The sequence below is a fragment of the Nanorana parkeri genome, unplaced genomic scaffold (genome assembly GCF_000935625.1).
Source record: "Nanorana parkeri isolate BGI_ZX_2015 unplaced genomic scaffold, ASM93562v1 scaffold1237, whole genome shotgun sequence".
NCBI lineage: Eukaryota > Metazoa > Chordata > Amphibia > Anura > Dicroglossidae > Nanorana > Nanorana parkeri.
The window spans coordinates 309,791-322,287 of record NW_017307505.1 but is presented as its reverse complement, the minus strand read 5'-3'; the positions used below and the strand labels follow the sequence as shown (position 1 = coordinate 322,287).

General features: G+C 53.0%; 3 protein-coding genes across 7 annotated transcripts in view; all 3 read right to left on the bottom strand.

The window, feature by feature from the left end:
* The window catches only part of CEP131 (centrosomal protein 131), a 50,205-nt gene extending 42,627 nt beyond the window's left edge, over positions 1–7,578 (bottom strand). For 2 of the 5 annotated variants that reach the window (XM_018568735.1, XM_018568739.1), the window contains exons 1-4: positions 7,455–7,578; positions 4,579–4,758; positions 1,921–2,003; positions 397–511 (exon numbers count right to left, since the gene is read on the bottom strand). In XM_018568735.1, the coding sequence (XP_018424237.1) occupies positions 397–511; positions 1,921–2,003; positions 4,579–4,752 (372 nt within the window). In that variant the 5' untranslated portion in view covers positions 4,753–4,758; positions 7,455–7,578. Of the gene's footprint in view, positions 1–396; positions 512–1,920; positions 2,004–4,578; positions 4,765–7,454 lie in introns of all 5 variants that reach the window. The other 3 variants (XM_018568736.1, XM_018568740.1, XM_018568737.1) reach the window with 3 other exon arrangements.
* Positions 7,170–12,497, bottom strand: part of SLC38A10 (solute carrier family 38 member 10) — an 86,031-nt gene continuing 80,703 nt past the window's right edge. Inside the window, exon 18 of the mRNA XM_018568730.1 lies at positions 7,170–7,180. The gene's annotated coding sequence lies outside the window, so the exon portion shown is untranslated. The remainder of the gene's footprint in view (positions 7,181–12,497) is intronic.
* TEPSIN (TEPSIN, adaptor related protein complex 4 accessory protein) overlaps positions 10,652–12,497 on the bottom strand; it is a 10,478-nt gene continuing 8,632 nt past the window's right edge. Inside the window, exons 10-11 of the mRNA XM_018568731.1 lie at positions 11,787–11,921; positions 10,652–11,122 (exon numbers count right to left, since the gene is read on the bottom strand). Coding sequence (XP_018424233.1) covers positions 10,652–11,122; positions 11,787–11,921 — 606 coding nt within the window. The remainder of the gene's footprint in view (positions 11,123–11,786; positions 11,922–12,497) is intronic.

Genomic DNA, 12,497 nt, shown 5'->3' with positions numbered 1-12,497 from the left:
GAGAGAGAGGGTATACAGAGAGAGAGAGGGTATACAGAGAGAGAGAGGAAGAGAGAGAGGGTGAGGAGAAGAGAGGGGGGAGAGAGAATACGTAACAAGTGTTCCAGAACTACAAGTATTTTGAGATTGCTACCAAATAGACACAGAAGATGAGAGCACCGGGGTCCAAGTCATGGAACGGCCTTATGACCCCCCATTAGCCCTGTTACTCTATAGTGGGGGGGAGGGGAGGGGGGGGACTTAATGCTTTATTTGAAGATTTGTAACTTTTATGAAGAGATCGTCATTGGTTGATTTGTCTTCATTGGCAGCCTCAGAATGTAGAATCAATTACCACCAAACAAGCCAGTTACCCCGGGGCGTCTTGTTCACAAATCGCTGACTATAGTAACTTACAAGAACGTTCCAGGTGGTCTTCCTCCCCGGAGGGGTTTTGGCCAGTCCATGGAGCTTCTTTCTGCCAATGGAGCTGCTCTCGAAAAAGGCCAGAAAATCCTCCGGCTGGTCCCCACTGCAAAGAGAAAGAATTTGATGGAGCAAGAAAACAATGGAGTCCATCTACTAAAGAGAACCAGTCACAAAGTAACTGAACTCAATACTTTACAGTGTGACACTGTCATGAGCTGTGGCTTGTCTCCCCCCCATCATCCATCTCCACCCATGCTGTGCTGTCAGATGCCGTCATCTCACAACAGTCCAAGATGACGGCACCAAGTGCTTCACATGGCAGAGATGTGGTGTTGAGATGGTGAAGACTCTTGGGGCACCTTCAGTGCCTGTTCTGATTGCTGGCTGCATCAATGAAGCCCCAATATGCTTAAAGGAGAACTATGAGGAGAGTGATTTTCACTCATCCTCATAGTTCGAGCCGACCTGCGACAATGAAACTGTCACAGGTCGGCTCAATAGATCGGGAAGTGAGAGAACACATACCGGCGTTCGCTCACTTCTCGATCTTTGTCCCTGCAGAGCTCCCTGCAGGGATTCCCCCCCCCCCCCTCTCCGATTCCCCAGCGCTGACTGGGGGAACGGACGTGGGAGGGCACAGCGGTCTCTGCCTCTAGATAGGCAGAGCCCGCTGTCAATCACGCAGCTGGGTGCATCTCGACAGTAATGTCGGGATCCGTCCCGGCTGCGGCGTCTCAGTATACTATGAGCTGTAGCTCGCGGTATACTGAGCTATGGGTCACGGGAGGACGCTAGTTTGTGTCCTCCCGCGACCCTTAGGAGAACTATGGGGAAAACCACTTACCCCATAGTTCTCCTTTAATACCATCAAGCTGCTGTATGTCCTTCAATGGCTGATAGAGGAAACACGATCACCGTATACGAGCACCGCCATCCATTTAGGGTTTAGGCATTGGACGGCTCTTTTTGTCATAGGACTGCAGGTCCCAGCTTGCCCGTCCCCAGACTTCAATGCCCCAGCAAGCCACAGGTAGTCTTAGGATCAGTTCCCTATGCATCTAAATAGGACAATGGGGGAAGGGGGGAGGCCCAAACCCCAACCCCCTCCTCATGGCTCTTTCTAGCACAGCATTAGAAGCACCCTACAAGGTAAAAGGAGATAACCCAGAGGGCCTGACAAACAGCCTGCGCCCCCCTCCCTCCCCCCTAGAGGAACATCTGCCACATTCCGGAGAAGATGAACGGCCACGCAGCCCCCCTCCTCCTCATCGCTCTTCTATTATTCCCCCCAGGGAGCGGCAGCTGGAATCACAAAGGTCAGAATATGAAAAGGCTGCCGGCCACCTTCTCCCTGTCCCCGGCCCGAGTCTCGGCACTCCAGCGCGAGGGCGTCTCTGCCAACAGGAAAAGGCCGGCGTGCCCCTGTGGCACGGATCTTTCGTACACGTCCTACATTAGTACTTGGCGGCGCGGCGCCGCGTCTCTCGCTCTGCCCGCGTCTCGTCGCATTACCTGAACAGAGAGCTGTTCCCGGGTGTCACCTGAGTGGTGCTGTTGGATCGGCGAAGGTTATTGATCGCCCCCGGCGAGTCCTTCTGTACAGGAGACACGGATCGGAAAAGGTCAAGGGAAGCGATCGGGTGATACGGAATACAATCGGATCAGTTTGTAGCACAACATTAACCCCTTGTTGGCGGGTTTCCTTTATTACATTTTAAATCGGGCATTAAAAAGGAAATAAAAATGCACAGCTACAGTTCTGACGGGCCCCTAGGGGCCCGCACCACAAAACGCCTGAACATGCAATGAATGCTGAGCAAATATTTTCGGTCAGGACTGGGAGGTTCTGATGGACACCTGGACCTAATGATCTGGGCACTCAGCTCCAATTTGGAAGCCGACAATGAAAGGTTCTGATTGGTTCTTAAATTGAATTTTAAATCTAAAACCCCAAATTTTTATTTTTAGTTATGGATGAAAATGTGAGAACGTGACTGTCCGTGTCCCCAACGGGGAGATTCACCCTCTCTATTGGTCCTGGAGACCGTTGTCACAGGGACAGGAAGTGACAGGAAATCCAAAATGTTACAGTTGCCACGAGAACAAGAGTAGAAAGAAAACGTGGACGCCAGGGGCGTAACTAGAAATCACAGGGCCCCATAGCAAAATTTTTATGGGGCCCCTTTGATCTCTAGTTACACCCCTTGCAGAGCCCCATTGAGATCCCACACAGCCCAACTGAGGGTGACCCTGCAGAGCCCACCATAAACTCTCTAAGGTGGGCTTTGCAGGGTCACCCTCAGGTGGGCTGGTCACACTCCTTACCTGTCCGCCTCCTCTTCCTCCACAGTCGGTAATGAGCCCCGCCTCCTCCACCTGTTGCCGGGCCCGCCCCCTCACCGGGCTCCGCCTTCTCTGATGCTAACCCCCAGGCCCTGCCTCCTCCTCCACTGCTGGGTCCAGCCTGCTCCAATGCCGCTCCACTGCCGCTGCTGGCTCTCACTGACTCAGCAGCGGCTGTGGAAAGGAACTGTCAGTGATGCGAACAGCGGTCCATTTCTTTTCACAGCCGCCAGTGTCAGCCAGCAGCGTAAGACGCCATAGCGACCCAGGTGGCCCGCAGGGCATCAGGAATGTCCTGGCCGCCCCCCCCTGTGCCCCGGGCTCCATAGCGGCCGCCTGGGTCACTGGTGGACGCCTGTCCTGGTGAGCGCTGTATAGGAGGGGACACTGCCGTATAATTATATCACATTGTCATTCCATATCACTATATTAGATTGCGATATAATTCCAAACACTGCATGGGAGATTTCCTCTCACTTCCTGCTGTGTCTCTGGGACAGGAAGTGAGGAAAAATCTCCCCGATGGGACAAGCAACAACAACAACAACAAAAAATCTAGCCATGTGTACAAAACTTGATTTATATTACCCCCTCAATAGCTTTATTTTTTTCCCTGAGCTTCTGTTTGGGAGCACAACAAAGTCACCTCCACCTGCTGTCAATCATATAACTTGGAGGAGGAGCAGGGGGAGGATTCCTGAACTCAGTTTTGGCTGGTCCCCTTTAAAGAAGAACTCCGGGATTTTTAAAGAGTACCCATGCAGTGCCTCCGACACCCCAAATAATGCAGATACACCCACCCGATCTTCAGGCCAGCGGCGGTCAGCGCTCACCTCTCTCCCCCTCCTCCCCAGCTGCGGTGTATCCTTCGGTGCCCTCGTGTCCCATGCAAGTCAATGGACCAACATTAGACGTGATGACATCAGAGGTCCTTAGACTGCCAGAGCCCAGGGGAGAAGAGGCTGCGGGGACCGGTCTAGCATCCAGGTGGGACCTGAGGATCAGGTGAATATATCTGCTTTATTCGATCCCCCTAGCACAGGGATGTCCAAACTCCGGCCCTCCAGCTGGGGGTGAAACTACAAATCCCATGAAGCATCTCTCTGCGAGAGTCATGTCTGTGACTGTGAGAATCTTGCAAAGCCTCATGGACTTTCCACCACAGCTGGAGGGCCGGAGTTTGGACATCCCTGCCCTAGCAGAACCAGCACTTAACCCTTCCAATGTCGGGGGTAGCCCCACTGCAAGGGTACGTTTTTTAAATTCCCGGAGTTCTCCTTTAAGAACATCTTTTAGTATCACACAGCAAACCTTTCACTTCAACGCTCCACCCGCCATTTCCATGGCTGGTGGATCGCTGAGGGGCATTACCGAAAAACGCTATTAGAGAAGGCCCAGGAGTCAGTCCTATAGCTTAGAGCAGGGACGGGCCAATCCGTCCCCCAAGCTGTGCTTTAACTACAAACCCCAACATGCCTCTGGGAGTCAGGCCTGTAACCGTCAGTCTTGCAATGCCTCATGGGACTTGTAGTTCCACAACAGCTGGAAAGTCGGAGTTGCCCACACCTGGCTTAGAAGGCACCGACATAGGGCCGCTGATCCTGCCAGTCATGCACTTCCTGTCCCAGGGTGACAACGCTCGCTTTCTATTCTGCACACACAAGGAGCAGCGTTGTCATCCTAAGACAGGAAGTCAGGACAATAAAAGACGAATTTGGCGTCACTTTGCCTTATAAAGGCTGCGGGGGGAGGGGTGCTGCCAGCCTGACGGGCGCACTGCGGGGATGTCGGGCCCCATGTGGGAATTAGGGCCCCTGTATATCTCACCAATGAGTTGCCTTTGCTCCTGGTGTCTGTGACGACGGAGATGGAGCGCGAGATGAGCTTGGCGCTGCCGGCGCTGCTCGGGCGTTTGGTGACGGAGACCTGCGAGCCGGTGAGGGCCAAGCCGCTGTTATCTCCACCGCCCTGCTGGACGGGCGCCCCGAGGGAGCTCTGCATGGTCACCTGCCGGGAAAAACAGAGAGAACGGATTTAAAGACAAACCGTTTCATCGCCATCATGTGTTATCACCACCATACCCCCCCCTCGCTTCCCAAATGTGTACAGCACCACGGTATATGGAGCCGCCATACAAACCATCTGAAACAAACATGCTGCCAGTTATAATTCTATACGGGAGGAACGGATGAAGCTGCAGAAATGAGACCTTCGTGTCATTCTGTATACAAGTCACCTTGCACAAGGAGAGAGAGCAGCAGTGACCGGTCTTTGTTACAGGAGGGGACGGAAACAAGACCAGACACCTTGCACAAGAAGAGAGAGCAGCAGTGACCGGTCTTTGTTACAGGAGGGGACGGAGACAAGACCAGTCTCCCTGCACAAGGAGAGAGAGCAGCAGTGACCGGTCTTTATTACAGGAGGGGGCGGAGACAAGACCAGTCACCCTGCACAAGGAGAGAGAGCAGCAGTGAGCGGTCTTTATTACAGGAGGGGCGGAGACAAGACCAGTCACCCTGCACAAGGAGAGAGAGCAGCAGTGAGCGGTCTTTATTACAGGAGGGGCGGAGACAAGACCAGTCACCCTGCACAAGGAGAGAGAGCAGCAGTGAGCGGTCTTTATTACAGGAGGGGCGGAGACAAGACCAGTCACCCTGCACAAGGAGAGAGAGCAGCAGTGAGCGGTCTTTATTACAGGAGGGGCGGAGACAAGACCAGTCACCCTGCACAAGGAGAGAGAGCAGCAGTGAGCGGTCTTTATTACAGGAGGGGCGGAGACAAGACCAGTCACCCTGCACAAGGAGAGAGAGCAGCAGTGAGCGGTCTTTATTACAGGAGGGGCGGAGACAAGACCAGTCACCCTGCACAAGGAGAGAGAGCAGCAGTGAGCGGTCTTTATTACAGGAGGGGCGGAGACAAGACCAGTCACCCTGCACAAGGAGAGAGCAGCAGCAGTGAGTGGTCCAGAGCAATGAAGGGCAGCCAGTGCTGGAGTAGACAGGAAGTGGCTGACAGAGGCTACGGGAGATCAGAAGCACTAAGATGCCATAGACATGACTCCCAGTGGCAGAGGTATGTTGGGATTTGTAGTTTCATCACAGATGAAGTGCTGAGGTTGCCCTCTTACGTTGCATTATGGCCGGCCACTGAAATAAACGAGCCTCCAGCGCACCAAAACATCCCGACAATGGGACGAGCTGCAACATATTGAACACACGGCGCTGTGGTGCGTTGCCGTAATGCGTTGAGATGTCATTTAAAATGAACGACACCGCAACACACGTATCGCGAGTTGTCGCATGTTCCTGCAACGCACAGATACAAACGGGCCACACGCAAGACATCGGCGTGCAGACAAAGCTTAGTAAATAGTGTCAGATATTGGAGAGGTGACATTTTTTGTTTTGGAGGGGGAGGGGTTAAAGCTGCATGCCGGAGGAGGGGAGGGGGGTTAAAGGTCTCTGAGCCTCATCAATGCCAAAATCTCCACTTGTGAGCCCCCATTGTGTCCCCTCTGCCAGGGGTGTGAATGGGTGAATGGTCAATTGAAATGCCCCCTGCGGATTGGCTGTTCACATGCTGATGTCATCACAGGGGGGCCAATGGGAAGTTGTCTGAGCACTCCGCTCCATCGCTGTGAAGTCTTCTGCGTCACAGGTCACATGACCTCTGATGTGCGTCTATTGCAGCTCCAGACAAATCTTTTCCTTTCATTCTAGATCCAGCAGATGAGGGCAATACTGAGAGATCTACCCTGACTTCCTGTCCTGGTGACAACGCCGCGGGTCAGACAGGAAGTGATGGAAAATCTCCGACAGGAACACAGGCAGGAAAAAGATTATACAAATCTATATCATCTTCATTGGTCAATTAGTGTCATATGAGGGTGAAGGCGACAGTCCAGAAGTTCAGTGCCCCCCAAAAACAATCTTTGCGGGGGACACCATACAGTGCAGCAGAGACTGGAGGGGACACCATACAGTGGGGCACAGATAGGGGGGGGGGGAACCATACAGATTGGTGTCCCCTACAGTCTGCGCCCCCCTATACAGTGTCCGCCCCAGTCTGCGCACCTCTGTATGGTCCCCCTCCAGTCTGCACACCCCCTGTATGGTGTCCCTTCCATCTGTGCCCCCCATATGGTGTCCCCTCTAGTCTGTGCCCCGAGTATGGTGTCCCCTTCAGTCTGTGCCCCCCTGTACAGTGTCCCCTCCAGACTGCGCCCCCATGTATGGTGTCCCCTCCAGACTGCGCCCCCCTGTATGGTCTCCCCTCCAGACTGCGCCCCCCTGTATGGTGTCCCCTCCAGACTGCGCCCCCCTGTATGGTGTCCCCTCCAGACTGCGCCCCCCTGTATGGTGTCCCCTCCAGACTGCGCCCCCCTGTATGGTGTCCCCTCCAGACTTCTCCCCCCTGTATGGTGTCCCCTCTAGACTGTGCCCCCCCATATGGTGTCCCCTTCAGTCTGTGCCCCCTTGTATGGTGTCCCCTTCAGACTGCGCCCCCCTGTATGGTGTCCCCTCCAAACTGTGCCCCCCTCTATGGTGCCCCCTCCAGTCTGTCCCCCCGGATTAAACGTGCATATGGCAGAATATCCTCTATTAGGGTATAGATAGCAGTGTGGCCCCTTTATGAGGGTGGGCATAGCAGTTGTGGCCCCTGTGTGTGGGTGGAGATACCAGCGTGCTCCCTGTACTGCCCACCTGCACTCCGGCTCTGGTCCGCTGAGCTGACACTCTACACTTCCATGGTAGCAACACACAACAACCTAACGAACTCGCTCGGCCCACCGCTCCCGATTGGGCGCAGTGCGCAATCCATCCCGCACTACTGCCAATCAGAGAGAGAGGGCGGGACCTTCGTGCGCAGTTTGGTGGAGAACACAAAGGGGGCGGGCCTCTTTACTCAGAATTCGCCGGTGTAAACCAGGAGGACTGGCTAGTGACGTAACTCCATCGCGGATCCCAATAGGAGGGTGACATCACTCCGCAGGGATTTGATAGAATGACGTCACTCCATCATCCCTCAAGGTCTGATAGGGTGACTTCATTCTATCACGGGGTTGACGTCATACCTACTGGATATAAGTCTCGGCATTTGTTGATCTTATTCACTAAGTGAACTTCCTGTGTCTGCTCAACATTTTCTTTTTCACTTTGAGCATGCTTAATACCCCCCTAAAGGTATATGTTAAGCCACGCCCCTTAAGCAACATCCACAATGGCTGCCACCTCCATACAATCTGGGAGAGGTTCCCCGCAAAACACCCCTGAGGAGAAACATTGGAGCCCCAGTCAGGGTTTTATGGCCTTCTGTGGCTGCTTTATAGAGCATTTCCCTGACTTCCTGTCAGGACAGGAAGTGATGGGAAATCTCTTCTACCAGGACACAAAAACATTTGCAGATAGAAGACTGAAGGGAAGGACGGAGGTCAGATAGAAGACTGAAGGGAAGGACGGAGGTCAGATAGAAGGCGGAAGGGAAGGACGGAGGTCAGAAAGAAGACTGAAGGGAAGGACGGAGGTCAGATAGAAGACTGAAGGGAAGGACGGAGGTCAGATAGAAGACTGAAGGGAAGGCTGAGATATAACACGGCGCCATTCACAGCAGTCTGTGTCCCCGGAGCTCACACTCTAATCTCACACACAGGAGCACCAGGTACACTAAATCCTACTTAATGCCAATTAACCTGCTGGTCCTTTAACTGGGTCACGTGATCAGTTGGAGGCCTGATCATGTGATAGTCACATGATAGGGAGCCCGGTTTAGGTGCCTATCTATGACAGCTCAGTCTGCGCGCGCTCTCTCAGCACACAGCGGAGCCCACGGACGGGTCACATTATATGTATCACACAGAGAGGGAGGTGAAATAAAAGCCTTTGTTACATCTCAGTGCTGCTGATCTCCCGCAGCCTCTTTGCTGTCTACATACACTCCAGGCGATGGCTTCCTGGCATTTCATAGGACGGGTGACAACAGTGGATCATGTCTGTGTAATATGTGATGAAATGGTCACTTGTATTCTCCATGGGAAGCCCATGTGACAGAGTGACAACATAAGAGCACCATTGGGAGATAGTGATAGAGCATGGTCACCCTATAACAGGAAGTGCCTGAACAAGGACAGAGCGTCATCACCCTATAACAGGAAGTGCCTGAACAAGGACAGAGCGTCATCACCCTATAACAGGAAGTGCCTGAACAAGGACAGAGCGTCATCACCCTATAACAGGAAGTGCCTGAACAAGGACAGAGCGTCATCACCCTATAACAGGAAGTGCCTGAACAAGGACAGAGCGTCATCACCCTATAACAGGAAGTGCCTGAACAAGGACAGAGCGTTGTCACCTTATAACATGAAGTGCCTGAACTAGGAAAGAGCGTTGTCACCTTATAAAATGAAGTGCCTGAACAAGGACAGAGCATTGTCACCTAACAGGAAGTGCCTGAACTAGGAAAGAGCGTTGTCACCTTATAACAGGAAGTGCCTGAACAAGGACCGAGCGTCGTCACCCTATAAAAGGAAGTTCCTGGATAAGGACAGAGCGTTGTCACCCTATATCAAGAAGTTCCTGGATAAGGACAGAGCTTCGACATCATATAACAGGAAGTGCCCAAACTAGGAAAGAGCGTTGTCACCCTATTAGATTTAAAATGAATGAAAACGACTCTTGTGGTTACAATGACACATTCAATCTCCTCTCAGACTTCAGTGATCAGGTTTATGTTCACTTTAATAGAAATACTCGGTGCACCTCGGGTACCCGTGCTCCGTGTCCTCCTGGGGTACAGTCCGGGGGTGCCGGGGCCCCCAAATGGTTGTACTTGTTCATAAAACAGACTCGCCGTCATTCTCCGGATAGACACAATGGGGTCTATTTATAAAAAGATTCACCACAGCTGATTCACCCGGTGAAACTGCAGCCACGTTCGTTCTGTGCGAGTGACCACGCTGTTGTCGGAATGGCGCAAAAATCGAATGTTATTGTCATTTCTCTTCTGGCCGAATGTTCTTCTATAGGTTCTTTCATACAGAATGAGAGTGAATGGGGGGACAATACCACCTGATGGCCACCAGGTGGCGCCGAGGATCCCACCAGGAAGTAGATACATCTCAGTAACAAGAGATACAATGTAACAATTCCAGAGATCTCCGGAGGGAATCAGCCTATCGATGTGAGCGTCGCTGTCCCTGTAGTGTCAATGGTTAAATTTAGGGATGCACAGATAAAGTTTTTTTCGGTATCGAGTACGAGTGCCGATACTTATATTTCGGTACTCGTCGATACCGAGTACCGATACCGGTAGCATAGAGCCGTCTTCCCGGGCAATCAGGAAGCCAGGGAAGACGGCTCTTTCTCCCGAATCTGCCCATGTCTCCTATGTGTACAGCGCCTATGTGATCAGACCCTCAGCCTGCTACTGCGCATGCGCAGACTGCCCGGCGCTCTCATTCAGAAATCCTGCACATGCGCAGTAGCAGGCTGAGCCGATCACGGGGGGCGCTGTGCACACACAGGAGACGGCAGAGGGACTGGCACGGTAATGAATGCCGCTGAGGTAATCAGCATCGAGCAGGCCAAACAGCATGGAGCCAGCTTCCCGGCTCCATCTTTCCTCGCGGCGCTGCCGGTGAGAGGAAGTTGTAGTAGCGGGAAAGGTATCGGAGCATCCCTAGTTACATTGATTCCCTCCAGAGTTCTCCGGAATTGTTACATTGTATCTCTTGTTACTGAGATGTATCTACTTCCTGGGATCCTCGGCGCCACCTGGTGGCCATCATGTGGTATTGTCCCCCCATTCACTCTCATTCTGTATGAAGGAACCTATAGAAGAACATTCACCCAGAAGAGCAGTGACACATTTGGGCCCCCCGTGCACTGGATGAATAAGCGATCTTTTATGACAGGCACGGCTGGCCAGTTCTTTGCTGCGTCACGGAGTCCGTGTGAAGTTTGGTGACGGGCGCCTCGAACGCTTGTTTGGCTTTCACGCTGCTCCTCACTTGCGTCACCAAATCCATCCCGTCAAACAGCGACAAAGGGCCCCCCGTGGCGTTCGGGGAAGGCGCGTCTGGGTAATGCCGGGGCCCGGGATGTTCACCAGGGGCCGATGTCTCCGAGTCCGTAACTTGGCCTTCCTCCGGCACCGATGCGCCACAATCGTCGTGAGCAGGGGTGAGGGCGCCCAGTTCTGGAAAGGGGGAAGGGGGGGCACTGGATGGGGCCAGCAGAGTCTCCGCCTCTGATTGGGGTACAATGTCATTTAAAAGGTCCAGGGGGCCCAGCTGGGGCAGGGCCGGTAGTAGTGAGCGCCGTGAAGCTCCGCCTTTAGGAGAATGTCCGGTGAGGGCTTCAAACTGGAGCAGGATCTGCAAAGAAGTGACAATTAGTTCACGGGACGTGAGAGCGACTTCCTGCGAGTCCCCTCCCCCACTCTGTGCATCTACACCCAAAAACCAAAATGTCCTGCATTGCGCTTCCTGGTCCTGAGATGCGGCGGCAAACTCACCACTGTCACAGGTCAGGGTACAGGGTACAAGGACGAGGGAGGCTGGATGATGTGCAAGGTATCAGGTCCACTGAAACTGACCAGCGTCCTGGCTAATTTATCACCAGAACCAGTTCCTCCATCGGGACACAGGGAGCAAAAGCATGGGCACGTTATATACAAGATTCACAGGGTAGATGCCACCACCTGCAGTTTGTCAGCTGACTGGCCTGCTAGGGAACAGACACAGTGTAGATGCCACCACCTGCAGTTTGTCAGCTGACTGGTCTGCTAGGGAACAGACAAATGATTCACGGGTAGAGGCCACCACCTTTAGTTCCCATGGGGTTCTAGAAGGCCAGGACTTTTCAGATTCTGAACTATGAACACATGACCATGCCACTGCTCCCTGGCTGAGCTATGAACATATCATCCTGCTTCCTATATCTGACGTTTCCCGCGCTCTCAGTGGCCAGGCCGTATTCTACCAGTTACAATAAAGTTCCGACAACAGAAGAACACTCAAACAGGAAATTAAGCTTCACCTTCCTGGCCTTGTCCATCACCGGGCCCGCGGGTCCTCCGCTCAGCTTCTGCAGGTTGCTCCTCACTACGGCCAACATGTGGTCATGTGACAGCAGGTCAGAGGTCATCAGGGAAGCGATGGCACACATGGAGCGCTGCGAGGAGAAAACACATCATGGATTATACACCGACCGCAGGCCGACATTTCTGGAGATCTAGGGACCCCGATTGTCTTTTTCAGCTGGGTGGGATAGGGGGGGTTCACTCCAAAACTTCCACTCACAAGATGCAAGCGCCGCTACGGGGGCCCAACCAAACTCTGCAACTTATACAGTCCATGAAGTTAAACCGAGGACACTCTTCAATAAAACTTTATTGATCCGGGACTGACAGACCAAAAGAAGCTCCTCCTGGATCCTCCCTGTAACACCTTTCACCAATTATAAAGACTTTAGACTTTTACATCCAAGCCCAGGAGGCGGGGACATTGTGTCAGTGGGAGGGACCAGGAGGCGGGCACATTGGGGGGAAATGTATCAAAACTGCAGCAGTTACCCATGGCAACCATTCAGCTTCTCTCTTCAGTTTGTTCAGTTGAGATTTGAAAACGAAAGAGAAGCTGGGCAACTGCTCCAGATTTTGTCAGCGGGAGGATCCAGGAGGGGCTTCTTTGGTCTATTAGTCCCGAATCAATAAAGTTTATTGAAATGCTGCAAAAGTATCCATCCAAC